Here is an 18,821-nt window from a genome sequence, read left to right on the forward strand (position 1 = left end):
GAAAATCCTCAGTAATGCTGGGTACTGAAGTGTGAAGCTCTTCCTAGCTTGATGCAGAGACACACATATTTTGCTGAAAGCTCTTCATCGCTTGGCCACATCTGCAGAATAATCCTCGAACAGAAGAAGTTTCATTCCTCTTATGATCAATGGTTGGCTTCTCTTTCTATAGGCCCTTATTATGTCAAACTTGTCGTTGTAGTCCAAAAATGTCATGATCACTTGGCGTGGTCTTGTCTGATCACCAGATTTTTGGGCATGGGAGCGCAAGTCTGGGCCCACCCTGTGTGCCCTTTCGACTCTACAGCCTCTATTAATTCCCAGAGCCGCCGGGAGATCTCTTTCACATAAGTGTTGAAGTTCGGCTACGGGAACCGCTTCAGATAGCACCACCATTCTCAGGTTGCTCCGCCTGGACCTATTCTCGAGGTCTTCAACCTTGTCCGCTAGGCGTTTCGTTTCTGCGACCGTTTCCTCTAACTGTGAGGACAGTTGCTTGTTATCTTCTTCCAGGGACGATACTCTCTGTTCCAACTCCTCTATCTGTCCTTTATGTTTGTTTAATTGCCCCTGAAAGTTGTGGAGGGCATTCTGGATAGCTTTCTCTATGGTTTTCTGGATCTCTGGCATGATATTAGCTGCAACCTCTGTTGCCATTGTTTTAAAGTCTACCGTTTGGATGTACGTGCCAACTTCTTTGTTGCTATCAGAGTGTTCGGCAGATTCACTCATAAAGGCATTGTGAAGCGGTTGAGATATATCAACAGGAGCTTGTTCTTCCAGGGGGCTCGGTGCCATTTCTTCCTCTCCTTCGCTGCTGGCCCTGTCTCTTACGCCAGAGTAGTCCATTTTTTGTGCACTACGTAGGAGGTACTGCTCCATAAATCACAAATCTGTAAGTTGCAAAAGCACTGTCTCTTTAACGAGGGGAGACAATAAATTATAGTGTGAGGGTCTTAGTATATGAGTGGCTTACTTTCAGCTGCTTCAGAAGCCAGCAATCAATTTGCAAGATGCAGTTATGTTTGATGGCCACCAGAGGGAGGCAGTATCCTGCAGATGGCTCTGTGTGAGATGCACTATATTGTTTCACCCACTAGATGTCTCACTTCCTGCTTCCCGGGGATCCAGCAGTCTGAGTTTTCAAAGAAAAAAAAATAAATAAAAAAATGGAGGTTTCCCGCCCAGAAAACTTCACTATGCAGCTATCTCTGCCATCCAGATCTCTAGCACAGGACTCTCTCTTCAGCACAGGTGAGGGCACTACTTAGCACAGTCTATGGGGGCAGTGGGACACCAGTGGGGACCTCAACCAGCAGTTCAGTGATCTGTGCTACCCGAGCGGGGGAGGGGAGCGTGGACCACCCCGACTTACCCCTGATTCAGTCTCTGTCTCTGGCCTCAGCTCTTAATAGCAGACTCCAGCCCAGCACTGCTGTGTTCTGTCTTCCTCACTATAATCTGGCCAGAGCGAGGGATAGCAGCAGCAGTCTCCACAGCAGGAGTCCTGGGTCAGGGGATCCTCCGGTCTCTACCCCAGTGCATCTGCCAGACCCTCAATCTGTCTCTCACCCAGCTTTTTCAAAGGGAGTCTCTTGCATAGGCAGCTATCCCACAGCAGCTGTGTCTTTGGGGTGTTGGATGGGCACAGATCCGTCTGTGATTCTTAGTATGATCTCTTGTAGGTGCAGGAGTTCCTCACCACTACATCCTCAGCGCTGGAACAGGAAGTCTCCGCGGAGTGGCTTTTGATGCGGAGGACCGCAGCCCAAACCAGCTACACGCGGGAACCGCTGCCTGACTGGAGCAGGAGCTGGCGCAATTCTGCGTCCGGGTAAGAGCACAAATGCTGCAGCAGGTGCTCGACTGGAAGGCGGAAGACCGGAGGATGGTTGCCGTGGTGTGGGCCCGGGAACAGAGGGTCGCATCAGCCGTGCCGCGCCAGGACAAAGCTAAGCAGACCCCCATGTCCTCCCTCCTCAGCTGGGAGCTGGAATCCGTCAGCACTGCGACAAGCGAGCCCTGTGTAGCACAGCTCCTGGAGGAAGCTGTGCCGTCTACGCTACCACCGCCACCGTTTCCGTTGGAGGTCCAGAGCCCGGGGATGTATTGCACCTGGAAGGGGAGCCCGGTGTCCCGGCAGAGGGTGGCGCAGTATGGTCCTCTGCAGTGGTAGCCGCATCCGTAAGTTAACCCACGAAGTTAAAAGTTAAAGTTGAAAAGTTTTAAAGAACCCGCTCCTGATATAATGACTCATACCCTTTGTTGAACGTCCCCAAGTTCCCGGGAGACGCCATCCGGCACACAGGGTGGAAGGGAAGGAGGATCTTGTCCGACTTGTTGAACGCCACTGCGGTCGGAGCCTCAGAGGGCACCATCAGGGGTCGGAGCCCCAGGTGGAGGACGACAAGATGAGTTGGAGTAAGGACAGTTCCCGTTGACAGAGCCGGTCTGGAGGAGTAACCGTACCCGCGCTTCAGGCAGTGGAAGACGGGATCTTTATGGACAGTGTCGCCTGTGAGTTATGGTGGCATTGGGAACCCGTGCTGCCCTGTGGTGGACTGTGGGAAAGTTGCCCTAAGAAGGCATGCCGGCAGAGAATCCAGTGTTTTATCCCTGACCACCCTTTTCATGTCCTGCAGTCTCCGGAGAGGCTTGTTGGAGGAAGGGCCTGCGGCAGAGGAGGCCGGGGTCCCGTCACCAAGGAAACCTGTGACTACCCTCTGGGTCAGTGGTCCCCTGGATGTGGGGCCTCTGAGAGAGACTGCCGGGTAAGGAACTTACTACCCGGCCCGTGTGGGCAATACCCAGACCCGAATTCGTTTCCTGGACTGGAGAAAAGGGTACTGACCTGATTCTTAGAGGCAGCATCAGGGCTAGGTTTGCTTGGATGGGCAAAATGAAAAGGACCCGGTCCCGTACTGTTCCCGGTTAATAAAAATGTTATGCAACGTTTAAGTAACATGCCTCCCACAAGGGAAGAAAGCCAAATATGCTTGAAAATGTAAATAATGTTATACTTGTAAATATGTTTCTTTTATCTTTTTCCAGTTAAAGAAAATAAACGGTGGTGGTCGGACAGCCCGCGGACGGTCTGTGGTTAACTAAGGGGGAGTGTGACGCCCTGGCCGGACCAGGTAGTCACAGATAGGAAGCTGGTGTAATGCGGGGCCCTAACAAGGTGACAGCAGCCAAACATTAAAACCCTAGTCACCCCCCTCAGTGCTTGATGGACACACCAGTGGACGGAGCCAGGTGGTTGGACACGCCCACCGAGGAGTTTGGATGGCCGGAGGCGGGAAAAGATAGGAGTTCAGTTTGAGAGTTCAGTGGAGGAGGTCAGGCCTGTGTGACAGCCCTGTAGCAGACTGACAGGTGCCAGGGTGGGAGCCCGAGTGCCTTTGACTAAGAGGCAGACGTAGGCCTCTGCCTGCAGGAGGCGGGGAACCGACTCGGAAACCGGAGCACAAAGGGGGGTACTCAGACCCTGCAGCTAGGTCCAGAAGCTACTGGGGGCTAGCTAATTAACTGATTGCGGCCAGGACTATAGGTCCTGTCCCACCCAAAGTCCCGACTGAAGGCAACAGCCCAACGAGGGGGATAGAAAGCCACCTCCACGGCAGAGTGATCCCACGGGACAGCGTCTGCGGGCAAAGGGCTCCTCAGGCGACCACAAGCCGGGGAGCGGACTCCTGAAGTTGCTAGCGCAGATAGTCCACCATCACACAAACAGGTGCAGGAGAAAGGCAGAGACCACCAACCAGGTGGGGGACCAGATTGCAGCCGGCTGCGGGCACCGACCACCATCACCTTGGTTTACCAGAGACTCGTGTGTTTACTACTAGTGAGTATATCAGTGCCCTCCGGCTCCCCATCTCTCTGCACCGCCCAACTCTACCCCTAACGGGTCCCGGGGCCACCATCCCTACCCACGGAGGGGTTAACAACTTGCTGCACAACATCTCCCCCGGGTGCCCAGTAACTGCAGCGGTGGTGTCTACCTTCACCACATCCCGTGGGTGGCGTCACGAACGTAAACACGGCTCCGGCCGTACACCTACGTCCCCCAAAACACCAATCCCTCCCCTTTTGGTCGGAGTGACAGCAGGACACCCGGGTCCGGAGACCCTCGAGCCATCCACTGAAGGTCCGGACCCAAGCGGCTCAGCTGCCACCGAGCCTGGGGCGGCACAGTTCTACCATTGCATCCCAGCAGCACGTCCGGTGTCTTGGGGTTACATTTGACTCCAATCTCTCCTTCACTCCCCACATTTGTTCACTTGCTCGTTGATGTCACATCCTCATCAAAAACATCTCTACAATTTGACCTTTTCTTACCGTTGACTCTGCAAAAAGTGTCGTTCTTATTCATGCTCGCCTGAATTACTGTAATTTTATACTAATTGGTCTACCTGCTACTAAACTCTCCCCTCTCCAATCCATCCTGAATGCAGCCAGGATCATTTTCCTCTCCACCTGCTTCACCGATGGCTCTGCTCTGTTCCAGTGATTGCACGGATTGCCTATCCGCTACAGAGTTTAATATAAACTTATCACTCTCTCGCACAAAGCTCTCCACAGTTCCGCGCTGCCCTATATCTCCTACCTCATCTCTATCACCCCACCCGTGCCCTCCGTTCTGCTAATATAGTAGATAAGGAAACTGATCGGTCTCTCAGAGCGCTAGAAGTATTAAAACTTTAGTAGGTAAAACAATAAAACCTTTATTGCCCTCTACGGCCCCAACGAGTTTCAATAGTCATGTTATCTTCATCAGGTGGAATTCAACCTGATGAAGATAACGTGACTATAGAAACTTGTTGGCTATTGGTCGCATTGGCCATTGTTACAAAAAGATTTCCACAACTTTAAACATCCTAAGGAGCAATGTGCAAGTGATCATATTAAAATGGAAGGAGCATCACACCACTGCAAATCTACAACGACCAGACCGTCCCTCAAAAATTTCATCTCAAACAAGGAGAAGACGGATCAGAGATGCAGCCAAGAGACTTATGATCACTCTGGATGAACTGCAGAGATCTACAGCTGAGGTGGGATAGTCTGTCCATAGGACAACAATCAGTCGTACACTACACAAATCTCGACTTTATGGAAGCGTGGCAAGAAGAAAGCCATTTCTCAAAGATATCCATAAAAAATGTACTTTAAAGTTTGCCACAAGCCACCTGGGAGACACACCAAACATGTGGAAGAAGGTGCTCTGGTCAGATGAAACCAAAATCGAACTTTTTGGGCACAATGCCAAACGATATGTTTGGCGTAAAACAAAGACAGCTCATCACCCTGAACACATCATCCCCACTGTCAAACATGGTGGCGGCAGCATCATCGTTTGGGCCTGCTTTTCTTCAGCAGAGACCGGGAAGATGGTTACAATTGATGCGAAGATAGATGGAGCCAAATACAGGACCTTTCTTGAAGAAAACCTGTTGGAGTCTGCAAAAGACCTGAGACTGGGACGGAGATTTGTCTTCCAACAAAACAATGATCCCAAACATAAAGCAAAATCTACAATGGAATGGTTCACAAATAACCGTATCCAGGTGTTAGAATGGCCAAGTCACAGTCCAGACCTGAATCCAATTGAGAATCTATGGAAAAAGCTGAAAACTGCTGTTCACAAATGCTCTCCATTCAACCTCACTCAGCTCGAGTTATTTCCAAAGCAAGAATGGGCAAGAATTTCAGTCTCTCGATGTGCAAAACTGATACTCATACCCCAAGGGACTTGCAGCTGCAATCGCAGCAAAAGGTGGCGTCACAAAGTATTAACTTAAAGGGGCTGAATAATATTATTATATTATATTATATTATATATATATATATACACACACACACACACACACACACAGCACAAACCAAAAGTTTTGGCACACCTCAGTCAAAGAGTTTTCTTTATTTTCATGACTGAAAATTGTAGATTCACATTGAAGGCATCAAAACTATGAATTAACACATGTGGAAAAAAATACTTAATAAAAAAGTTTGAAACAACTGAAAATATGTCTTATATTCTATGTGCTTCAAAGTAGCCACCTTTTGCTTTGATTACTGCTTTGCACACTCTTGGCATTCTCTTGATGAGTTTCAAGAGGTAGTCACCGGAAATGGTCTTCACTTCACAGGTGTGCCCTGTCAGGTTTAATAAGTGGGATTTCTTGCCTTATAAATGGGGTTGGGACCATCAGTTGTGTTGTGCAGAAGTCTGGTGGATACACAGCTAATAGTCCTACTGAATACACTGTTAGAATTTGTGTTATGGCAAGAAAAAAGCAGCTAAATAAAGAAAAACGAGTGGCCATCATAACTTTAAGAAATGAAGGTCAGTTAGTCCGAAAAATTGGGAAAACTTTGAAAGTGTCCCTAAGGGCAGTGGCAAAAACCATGAAATGCTACAAAGAAACTGACTCACATGAGGACCGCCCCAGAAAAGGAAGACCAAGAGCCACCTCTGCTACGGAGGATAAGTTTATCCGAGACACCAGCCTCAGAAATCGCAGGTTAATAATAGCAGCTCAGATTAGAGACCAGGTCAATGCCACACAGAGTTCTAGCAGCAGACACATCTCTCGAACTGTTAAGAAAAGACTTTGTGCAGCAGGCCTTCATGGTAAAATAGCTGCTAGGAAACCACTGCTAAGGACAGGCAACAAGGAGAAGAGACTTGTTTGGGATAAAGAACACAAGTAATGGACATTAGACCAGTGGAAATCTGTGCTTTGGTCTGATGAGTCCAAATTTGAGATCTTTGGATCCAACCACCGTGTCTTTGTGCGATGCAGAAAAGGTGAACGGATGGACTCTACATGGCTGGTTCCCACAGTGAAGCATGGAGGAGGAAGTGTGATGGAGTGGGAGTGCTTTGCTGGTGACACTGTTGGGGATTTATTCAAAATTGAAGTCATACTGAACCAGCATGGCTACCACAGCATCTTGCAGTGGCATGCTATTCCATCCGGTTTGCGTTTAGTTGGACCATCATTAATTTTTCAACAGGACAATGACCCCAAACACACCTTCAGGCTGTGTTAGGGCTATTTGACTAAGAAGGAGAGTGATGGGGTGCTATGCCAGATGACCTGGCCTCCACAGTCACCAGACCTGAACCCAATCGAGATGGTTTGCAGTGAGCTGGACCACAGAGTGAAAGCAAAAGGTCCAACAAGTGCTAAGCATTTCTTGGAACTCCTTCAAGACAGTTGGAAGACCATTTCTGGTGACTACCTCTTGAAGCTCATCAAGAGAATGCCAAGAGTGTGCAAAGCTGTAATCAAAGCAAAAGGTGGCTACTTTGAAGAACCTAGAATATAAGACATATTTTCAGTTGTTTCACACTTGTTTGTTAAGTATTTCATTCCACATGTGTTAATTCATAGCTCTGATGCCTTCAATGTGAATCTACAATTTTTAGAGTCATGAAAATAAAGAAAACTTTTTGAATGAGGTGTGTCCAAACATTTGGTCTGTACTGTATATCTGAATAATCTGCTTCTGGTTCTCTGCCTACAATACCAGTCAAGATGACCAAATCCTCCCAAAACTCTCTGTCCAGGCATTGTCTCAATGCCAGTGCTGATTCCTGGACAAAGAGATAATGAGTTCTCGGATTCTTGTTCCGGGAAACCAGGACAGAGAGTTTAATTTATACAGTGAGAAGAGGAGCCGGGACAAGAGCAGTGAATGGCAGGACAGCGGGACTGAGCCCTAAAATCAGGACGGTCCCACTGAATCCGGTATTTTTGGGAGGTATGACTACTACTTCGAGAATCTTATCCAGTCCATGCTGAGGTGACATCTTTCTTTCTTCATATAGTTGAGTGAAGCTTCATATAGTCAGGAAAAATAAAGCTGAACAAGGGTTCTCCTCTATACTGGTTTCTTTATACATCTCCAGCAAGAACCAGTACAACATGACTTCCACCCCACTTTGTTCTTCTCACCCCCTGCAATAGGGAACAGTAGACCTAAACCTGTGGGTAACTCCATACAGCCAGTGTCACCACATGGAACCGACCCGTGAAGTCCCGTCCATCAGCGAAGCTTTACCTGGACTGTGAATAAGAATGTCTCCAATAGAAAGTGACGTGATATGTGCTCCAGCCGCCCCAAGAGGAGAGAAACTGCTGCTTCACAAGGATACGAGGCCTCCGCTCATACGCACAATACTGAGTGTATCCTGTGCTGAGAACTACATGTACTGCACCTTTAAGACAAACTGTAACTTTGCTGCTGTCCTGGCTGTGTGGAGCAGGGCTGTGCAGCAGGTTAGATGCTCGGTCGGCGGTGCGTGTGTCAAATAATGGTGCCCGGAGATAGCGCATGCGCAGATTGAGCTCTCGGCTCAAGATCGCATCTGCACACATGCCGCCTTTGGCCCATTAATCTCCCAGCAGCGGACATAAGGAAAATGGCGCCCAGAGGTGGTGTGTGCGCAGATGAGATCTCTGCTTGTCATTGAGTAGAGAGCTCAATCTGCAAATGTGATGCCCTGGCGCGACCAGGTGGTCACACAGAGTATGCCCCCGCTTAACACCTTCCCTCACAGCGTTCTATACAGCCAACCTGAAACCCTAGTCACCCCCCTCAGGGCAAGACAGACACACCAGTGGGTGGGACCAGGCGGTAGGGAACGCCCACCTAGGGGTCTAGACAGCCCGGGGCGGGAAAACAAACAATTCAGTGGAGTTCAGTTGAGCTGAGTTCAAATTGAGAGGAGTGGAGGCTGGGGGCTAGGTGTAGCCCCAGCAGGAGGGGAAGCTCAAGTTGAACGGTGCCAGGGTTGGAGCCCTGGTGCCTTGGCTAGGAGGCAGAGGTGGTCTCCGTCGGCAGGCGACGGGAAGACAGCAGCCGGAGATCCGAGGTGGACCGGGACAGGGTTGGAGCCCGCCGGTACCGACACCAGAGACCCGACCCGGAAACCATGCACAGAGGGGGTACTCGGACCCTGAAGCCAGGACCGGGACCAACGGCTTAGTTAATTAACTGATTGAGGGCAGGATTCTAGGTCCTGTCCCAACCTAAGTCCTGAAAAGTAGACAGCCACCCACAGAGAGGGATAGGGCCACCGCCAGGGCCTGTAGATCCCACGGGTCAGCGTCAGACGGGCATGGCTCCTCAGATACACAACAAGCCGGGAGCGGACTCCCGCGTTCCATACCAGGAAGTCCAACACAAGCAAACAGTGCAGAGGGGAAAGACTGACCACCAGCCCCGGTGGGGGACCAGAGTACAACCGGCCGTGGCAGCCGGCCACCTGCACCTTGGTTTACCAAAAGACTCGTGTTATTCATTTAATTGTGAGTAACCAAACACCCCCTGGTACGTCCGGGCGTGCAAGCCCTTGCTATCGCCATACCCTGAACGGAAACACTGGCCCCTGGGGCAACCATACCTACCCACGGAGGGGTTAACATCCAGCTGCCACTACATCTCCCCCGGGTGTCCCACACCAGCAGCGGTGGTGTCCCACACCAACAGTGGTGGTGTCCCACTTCACCACGCACCGTGGGTGGCATCACGAACTGAATACGGCCAAGCCCGTACAACTACATCCCCCTTTTTCATTTGGAGTGTCTGCGTGACCCCCGGGTCCAGAGGATCACTCGAGCCACATAGCGGGTCCGGATCCAAGCAGCAGGCTGCTGCATGCGTGGGGCGGCACACATGCGCCAACTCCGGGTGCCATTTCTTTGAAGCACGGTCCGCCGACAGAGCATCTCTGACACCCGCCGCACAGCCCTGCTCCTTACAGCCAGCACGGCGCCTGCAGTCAGCACAGACCCCACCGCAGCCAGCACAGCCCCAACTGCAGCATCGCCCTACTCCGGCACCGCTCATGCCTCCTGTGACACCGCTCCACCGCCGCCCCCTCTGGTAAGACTACCGGAATAGAAGACGGACCCTCCCCACTTTTTGTTTTACCTCTCTAAATTTGGCGTAAAGGCTGCTTTACACACAACGATATCGCTAGCGATCTCGTTAGCGATGTGACACGCCAGATCGTAGATATGACTTGCCGAGATCACACATAGGTCGATTTTGTAGCGCCGATCTCAAAACGACCTATGTGCGATCTTGGCAAATCGTATCTACGATCTGGCGTGTCCCATCGCTAACTAGATCGCTAGCGACATCGTTGTGTGTAAGCCTTAAGTCTTCTAAAACGAAAAATACAGTACTTTCTCCTCCCTCCTCTCATTGTGATAGAATCTCCTCAGTAACAGCCGCCATCTCCTCTCAGTAATGGGAAAGTCTTCACTGAATGCAGATGTTACCTCAGAATTGAGACGTCTGATAATGACCGATCAATTCTGGAGGAGAAAGAAGCAAATTTCCCTGATAAGATTATTACAGAGTTGCTTATTTTCACGTGTAATATTGATTGTAAAATAAAAATGCAAACTACAGTTACTCTTTAAGCGCGGAATCAGTAAAGTGCTGCCAGCCACCATTGTTCTGCTCCATAAAAGGTGATCAAAAGGTTAATAATAAAAATCATCACTTACATTCACTTCATCGCACACCTTTTTGCCTCTTCCGCTCCTCACAGTCATCCGTCCGGTCCTCACCGTTCTCCCACTTCCCCACCTCACAGTCATCCGTCCGGTCCTGACCTTTTTGCCTCTTCCGCTCCTCAGTCACCCGTCCGGTCCTGACCTTTTTGCCTCTTCCGCTCCTCAGTCACCCGTCCGGTCCTCACCGTTCTCCCACTTCCCCACCTCACAGTCATCCGTCCGGTCCTGACCTTTTTGCCTCTTCCGCTCCTCAGTCACCCGTCCTGTCCTGACCTTTTTGCCTCTTCCGCTCCTCAGTCACCCGTCCGGTCCTCACCGTTCTCCCTCTTCAGCTCCTCAGTCATCCATCCGGTCCTGACCTTTTTGCCTCTTTTGCTCCTCGCCGTCATACATCCGGCCCTTTTTGCATATTCTTATTACAGCCGCCAAGTGCTGAATCCCTGGACCTTTTCTCGCTAGGCCGAGACTTTGGCTCTGATGATGACAGGGATGTTTCCACACAATGTCATAATGTATGTCCTGATGTCACCTCCTTATCGGCGCTTGTGCAGTAACGGCCAAGGCTCATTATTCTCCTGGAATAGAGTGAAGAAGCCGCGGATACAACGCTCGGCAGCGATAAGATCTGCCGAGGACCGAATGGGTGACGGTGAGAAGCAGAGGGACCAAAAGCTGAGCCGTGAGGGGAGGAGGATTTTTATTTTTACATGTTATATTTTGCTCTGGGGTCTGTAGAGACTTCAGAGCATAATTAATTATTGGAGAATATCTTCCCAGCAATTTAAATTTCCCTGGAAAATGTGTGCAATTTGGTCAATTCTAATTTTGTCAGATCCACTCATCTCTACATATACATGTAACAGCCGCTAAAGGCCCCATAGTCCCAAAATTGGTCAAAATTAGCAGTGCGGCAAACCCCATCAGCAGTGACAGCAGATGATGAAGATACCGGCCCCGGGCACATAATCCTATTTCCCTCCATGTTCCCACTATATCTTACATCCATATTATAGGAGCACAGCGGTGTTATCACATATAGCGCTATCACATTATCATCAGATATCATCTGTATTTATCTGAATGGGGGAATCGACGGCTGAAGAAATCGAGAAAACACAAAACAAAATCTCCAGCCCAGAACTGTCCGGTCCTGAGAACGAGGAGAACGTGACTCTTCTCTGCTTTATATAGTGGTGACTCCTCACCGGGGCGGTTACCTGCAGGATCCTCCTCTGTGCACCGATCACCACCACGAACATCACTTTCTTCTTTCTCCATTATATCTGCAGCATTAATATTTCTCAGATCTTTACCAGGATTTCAGAGCTGTGAAAGAAATTAAGGAAGAATCACAGATGGAAGGAAAAAAGTCCCAGCCCAAAAGGAAGTCACAGAATAAAGGAAAAGCCACAGCCCAGAAGGGAAAAGCCACAGCCCAGAAGGGAAAAGCCACAGCCCAGAAGGGAAAAAACACAGCCCACAAGGGAAAAGTCACAGCCCAGAAGGGAAAAAGTCACAGCCCAGAAGGGAAAAAGTCACAGCCCAGAAGGGAAAAAGTCACAGCCCAGAAGGGAAAAAGTCACAGCCCAGAAGGGAAAAAGTCACAGCCCAGAAGGGAAAAAGTCACAGCCCAGAAGGGAAAAAGTCACAGCCCAGAAGGGAAAAAGTCACAGCCCAGAAGGGAAAAGTCACAGCCCAGAAGGGAAAAGTCACAGCCCAGAAGGGAAAAGTCACAGCCCAGAAGGGAAAAGTCACAGCCCAGAAGGGAAAAGTCACAGCCCAGAAGGGAAAAGTCACAGCCCAGAAGGGAAAAGTCACAGCCCAGAAGGGAAAAGTCACAGCCCAGAAGGGAAAAGTCACAGCCCAGAAGGGAAAAAGTCACAGCCCAGAAGGGAAAAAGTCACAGCCCAGAAGGGAAAAGTCACAGCCCAGAAGGGAAAAGACACAGCCCAGAAGGGAAAAGACACAGCCCAGAAGGGAAAAGACACAGCCCAGAAGGGAAAAGACACAGCCCAGAAGGGAAAAGACACAGCCCAGAAGGGAAAAGACACAGCCCAGAAGGGAAAAGACACAGCCCAGAAGGGAAAAGACACAGCCCAGAAGGGAAAAGACACAGCCCAGAAGGGAAAAGACACAGCCCAGAAGGGAAAAGCCACAGCCCAGAAGGGAAAAGTCACAGCCCAGAAGGGAAAAGTCACAGCCCAGAAGGGAAAAGCCACAGCCCAGAAGGGAAAAGCCACAGCCCAGAAGGGAAAAGTCACAGCCCAGAAGGGAAAAGTCACAGCCCAGAAGGGAAAAGCCACAGCCCAGAAGGGAAAAGTCACAGCCCAGAAGGGAAAAGTCACAGCCCAGAAGGAGAAGTCACAGATAGAAGAAGTCACAGCCCAGAAGGAAAAAAAAAATCACAGGGAAAGTGGTAGATGAGCAGAGAAGATCAGTAATCCGGAGCCATCCGCTCTCCCTACACTAAATGCAAATACGAGAAAGAAGATAATGGACTAGATTACACCGAGCCCTGAAAAGGGATTTGGTTTTACATTGCAGCAGCTAGGACTGAAAGGCTATGTGCGCACGTTGCGTACTAGCCCTGCAGAAATTTCTGCAGCGATCTGAACAGCACACGTGCACTTCAAATCGCTGCAGAAACAGTCCATAATGAAAAAAAAAAAAAAGCCGATTTCATGCGCTCTGCCTGCAGCTACTCCCATAGACAGAGCGGGGACTGCAGGCAAAGCGCAGGAAAGAAGTGACATGTCACTTCTTAGAACGCGCGCTTCGGGCAGTAGCCGAAGCGCTGCGCTCTAAGACGCCACGTGCGCACGGCTCCTGCATAATCTTCATAGATTATGCAGGGGATGCAGGATGCATGCAGTTACGCTGTGCTGCAGAGCGCAGCGTAACTGCATGTAATTACGCAACGTGCGCACATAGCCTTAAGGCCACTTTACACACAGAGATAAATCTTTGGTAGATCTGTGGTTGCAGTGAAATCATGGACATATTGTTCCATTTGTACACAGCCACAAACCTGGCACTGATTGATTTCACTAAAACCACAGATCTGCCACAGATTTCTCTGTGTGTAAAGCGCACTTAAGGAAATAATCCATGCCAAGAAGGATGCCTCTAATACACTATCCCTCCTCCAGCAGCTGTACCTACAGTGAATACAGTTAAGAGCAGTATTATTACAGAATAGATTTTTTACGTTGCGGCAAGGACTGTAAGGCAATAATCCCTCTAATACACTATCCCTTCTCCAGCAGCTCTCCCTACACCGTTTTTGACCCGATGACTATAATGCCAGTAACCAGCATGGCAGGCAATCTGAGCACATTTAGTGGCTGAAAAACAGCTGCGAAACATGCAGGTCACGGATTTGAACAGGTCGCTCGACTACCAGAGATACTCGTTCCGAGTTTGCAGGAGCACCCCAATGCTCGATCAGGTATGGCACACGCTTGTCCCTCGCTAGGATGTGACCAACAAACATAATTCAAATGCAGCAATAACATTTTTTTTATTATTATTTTTAATGATGGAAAAATCTTAGTTACTTACCGGTAATAGGATTTTCATGAGCCCATGACAGCACCACCTGAGAGAGAGAGGTCCGCCCCCTTCAGGAAAGAAAACCCACTGAAATAAAAAGGCAGTACCTCTCTACCGCTTCAGTTGGTTTACAGAGCATGAGAGGCACGCCCAAAAAAGGTTAATCATACCACCATCAAAGAAAAGGAGAACAATGTGTACACCATTAATATTAACACTCCCCGAAGGGTGCCTATAACCAGCGAATGGGGGGGAACTAAGGGTGCTGTCATGGGCTCATGAAAATCCCATTACCGGTAAGTAACTAAGATTTTTTCCCCATTGCCCATGACAGCACCACCTGAAAGATTTATAGAGAAACTACCACCTTAGGGAGGGACCACCGCCTGTAACACCCGTCTCCTAAAGGACAGGTCAGTTGTGGAGGTTAAGTCCAGCCTATAGTAGTGAAAGAAAGTAGAAGGGGACAACCAAGTAGCCGCCCGACAGATCTACTCAATAGGGCGGATGCCTCTTTCAGCCCAAGAGGTAGATACGTATCTCATGAAATGTGCCTTGATGCCCCCTGGGAGGAGGAGTGTCCTTGGCCGAGTAGGCAAAGTCGATAGCATCCCTAATCTATCTGGCAAGGGTGGATTTTGTAGCTCCTCTGCCCTTAGAAGCCCCTTGGAAGGTGATGAACAGCGACTGAGTCCTCCTCCATACCCTAGTCCTGTCTAGGTAAGTGACCAGGGCCCTCCTGACATCTAGAGTGTGGAGCCTGGTCTCTTTTGCATTATGCGGGGGATCACACAAGGAGGGGAGTATAATCTCCTGTGTACGATGGAATGTACTAGCGACTTTGGGGAGATATTTTGGATCAGTCCGCAACACCACCCTATCCCCCAGGACCTGGGTGTAGGGGTGAACTATCGACAACGCCTGGAGGTCGCTCACCTGCCAAGCCGACGTGAGGGCAACTAGTAGAAAAACCTTCAGGGTTAAATGCTTCAGAGAGACTTCCCCCAAGGGTTCGAAGGGCGGATCCGTGAGAGCGTCCAAGACAAGGTTAAGGTCTCATGGGGGAACACAAGGAGTACGTGCTGGCCCCGCCCTAGCCCGGGAGCCAATAAACCTAGCCACCCATCTATCCTGTGCAAGACGGAGATTAAACAAAGCCCCCAGGGCTGCGACCTGCACCTTGAGTTTACTGGTGGAGAGACCCAATTCCACCCCCCTCTGGAGGAACTCTAGTATGGCTGGGACGGGCGGTGGGTCTTCCGCCCGAGTGCCCGTTTGGAGGAGAAAATGTTTCCACACCCTCCCATAGATGCCCATAGTTACCGGTTTTCTACTACTGAGAAGGCTATCAACCAGCCCTGGGGAGAACCCCCGGTTAGTCAACAGCCACCTTTCAAAAGCCAGGCTGTCAAATGGAGAGCTGGTTCTGGGGGGTGACGAACTGGTCCCTGGCGGAGGAGAGTTTGGTCGTCTGGAAGAAGCCAGGGATCGTCCAGAGACATATTCTGAAGCCAATAAAACCAGGCCCGTTTTGGCCAGAAGGGGGCAATGAGGATGACGGTAGCCTGGTCTTCCCTGATCTTCTGGAGCACTGAGGGTAGGAGTACTAGGGGAGGAAATGCGTACAGAAGGCCCTGAGACCACGAAATCTGAAGGCCATTTACTGCTACCGGACGATCCCTGGGGTTGAGGGAGCAGAAGCTGTCCACCTTCCGATTGGCCCTGGTCGCGAATAAGTCCAGTTCGGGTGTCCCCCACCGATGACAAATGTGATGAAATATCCTCTGGTCCAGGGACCATTCTCCCTGGCTGAGGCGGTGTCTGCTCAGGAAGTCCACTTCCTTGTTCTCTGCCCCTTTTATATGAAGCGCTGTGAGGGACAAGAGATGCTGTTCTGACATCTGAAAAATCTGGAGGGACAGAGACAATGTCTGGGATCTGGTACCACCCTGATGGTTGATATACGCCACCATCACCCTGTTCTCCGAGAGGATCCGCACCTGGCGCCCTTGCAGGGATGGCAAGAACGCCTCTAATGCTTTCAGCACCGCCATGAGTTCCCTGTAATTGGAGGAGCGGGAAACTGTCTGAGTGTCCCAGGTACCCTGAATCCCCTGATGTCGAAGATGCGCCCCCCACCCCCAATGACTGGCGTCTGTGACTATAGTGTCCGAGATGTGGAAGCGCCAAGGGACCCCCCGTAGGAGATGTGAGGTGTCCTGCCACCAGCTCAGGGAGGCCAAGGCGTCTCGGGACAGGGACATTCTTCTCTCCAAACAGTTTCTGAACTGATGCTGAAACTGAGTACCTCCCCCTGTAGGATCCTGGTATGGAATTGGGCCCATACCACCTCCGGGATGCAGGCGGTCAGTGATCCCACCACCGACATGGCTTTGCGTAAGGTCAAGCGAGGATGGGTCTGTATTGAAGAGATCAGAGACCTCAAGTTGGTGACCTTGTCCGCAGGGAGATGACACAATTGGCTGGTGGAATCCAGGATGAGGCCCAGGAAGAGTTGACATTGCACAGGTTGTATCCTGGATTTCTCCCAGTTCACCATCCATCCCAGGTTGTTGAGGATGACGGTGACCCTTAACAATATGCAGGAACAGTGGTCCGCTGAGCAGCCCACCAGCAAGAAGTCGTCGAAATATGGCATGCTCAAAACCTCTTGCTCCCTGATATGCGCCATGACCTCTGCCATTACTTTGGTAAAGACTCTTCGGGCCATTGAAAGCCCGAATGGCAGCGCTGAAAATTGGAAGTGTCTCAAACTGCCCTGCATGTAGAGAGCAAACCTCAGGAACTGCTGGTGAGGTGGGTAAATAGGGATGTGATAATATGCATCCCTCAAGTCGAGGACGACCATGAAACAACCTGGATATAGCAGGCGAACAGCTGACTTTATAGATTCCATCTTGAAGGACCGTTCCACGAGATGGCGATTCAGTCCCTTCAGATTGAAGATCGTGCGGAAGGTGGAGTCGGGATTTCGAACCAGGAAGAGGGGGGAGTAGAACCCCCCCTTCCTGACCCCTGGGGACTTCCTGAATGACCCTCTTCTCCAGCAAGAACCTTACTTCTGCCTGTAGCGCCTGTTGTTGGACTGGTGACCTTTGGGATGTTATAATGAAACACCTCCAAGGGGGCGAACTGAATTCCAATCTCAGCCCGGCTGATATTAGCTGAAGCAGCCACCTGTTGGGCGAGATTCCTTTCCAGGCCGCAAGGAACCAGGACAACCTGCCTCCCACCGGGAACCTGGCGTCATTGTGCAGGCTTGTGCTTGGCATCAGGGTGTTTGCCAAAGAGGAACCCTGGAGACCTCTTTCCCCTGTCCTTCCAATGGTCCTGCGGTTTTTGCGACCCCTTGCTAAAATATTGGTGTCTCCGAAAGGGCCGGCTCCGCGTGGATGGACCAGGGACGACAGGAAACCCCTTTTTCTTATCTGACGCCTTGGTAAAGAGGTCATCTAGACTGGAACCAAAAAGATAAGTCCCTTCGCATGGCATTCCGCAGAGGCGTCCCTTGGAATGGGCATCCCCCTCCAATTCTTTAGCCAGAGTGCCCTACGTGCAGAATTTGAGAGGCCAGCTGACCGTGCAAGGAGCTTGAGGGAGTCAATTGAGGGGTCCGCCATAAATGCAGCCGCTCCTTGAAGCAGCGGAAGCGATGCAATGATGTCTTTCCGTGGTGTATCCCCCTTCAGCTGATCCTCCAACTGTTGGAGCCACAACATCAAGGATCTTGCAACACATGCATTGGAGACGGCCGGCCGTAGTCCTCCTGCCGCCGACTCCCAAGTGCCCCTAAGCTGTCTGCCTTCCTGTGCAGTTGGTCCTTAAGTGACCCCATATCCTCAAATGGCAAGGTGGTGGAGCAGAAAGCTTTAACAATGGCCACATCGATCTTAGGGTTTCTGTCCCAGGAATCTGATGCTCCCCCCTCCACTGGGTATTTCCGTTTAAGGGATGAGGAGGGGGGTGTGTGGCCCGGCCGGAGATGTGAGAGGACGCTAGGAAGGAGAGCTCCTGGAACCACCAGCTATCCTGATTTCCACTGGGCCGTGGAGAGGACAAAAATCATCCGTGCAGCAACCAGAGACCACCCTGCACTTGCTGCACAGCTTGGACAGTGGTTACATGGCCGTGGGGACAAGCAGGAGGCAGAAGGAGGCGGCAGCAGGAATGGAAGGTACTGCACAAAATGGTGGTGGGACACAAACACCAGCCTCCAAAGCAGCTAGAGCTGCAGCCACCCATCCTGCTGAAAAACTGTCTGAGTACACCTGGGGCACAGAATGCAGGGCTCCCACGGTACACAGGGATGAAGGAGTTAAACTGGGGAACTCCAGGCAGCTCAGCCCTCACAATACAGTGGAGGAGGAAAAAGAAACTAATGCAGACTCATTATTATTACAGCAAGGTTTGCAAAACAAACTGGAGCTCCCTGCATCCATGCATAATAAATGTCCCCCTGAGCCTGCCACAACTCTGCAGGGTGCTGAGCCCACTCTGAAAGACGTGCTTGCAGCTATAGCTCAAAATGGCTCCATGATGACATCCCTCAGCTCTCAGATGGGCCAAATCATGGAGGAGTTATCAGGTGTGAAACAGAGCCTCCAAAAAGTGAATGACCGCATGACGGCGTCAGAGGGGAGAATCAGTGACTTAGGCTATGTGTCCACGAGAGAATGTTGCTGCGGATTTTTCTGCCTCAAAATCCGCAAC

General features: G+C 50.6%; 1 protein-coding gene across 1 annotated transcript in view; it reads right to left on the reverse strand.

The window, feature by feature from the left end:
- The window catches only part of LOC142243700 (uncharacterized), a 58,806-nt gene that overhangs the window by 15,005 nt on the left and 24,980 nt on the right, over positions 1-18,821 (reverse strand). The window contains exon 2 of the mRNA XM_075315870.1: positions 11,756-11,864. Coding sequence (XP_075171985.1) covers positions 11,756-11,816 — 61 coding nt within the window. The 5' untranslated portion in view covers positions 11,817-11,864. The remainder of the gene's footprint in view (positions 1-11,755; positions 11,865-18,821) is intronic.

This window comes from Anomaloglossus baeobatrachus, chromosome 6, assembly GCF_048569485.1.
Source record: "Anomaloglossus baeobatrachus isolate aAnoBae1 chromosome 6, aAnoBae1.hap1, whole genome shotgun sequence".
NCBI lineage: Eukaryota > Metazoa > Chordata > Amphibia > Anura > Aromobatidae > Anomaloglossus > Anomaloglossus baeobatrachus.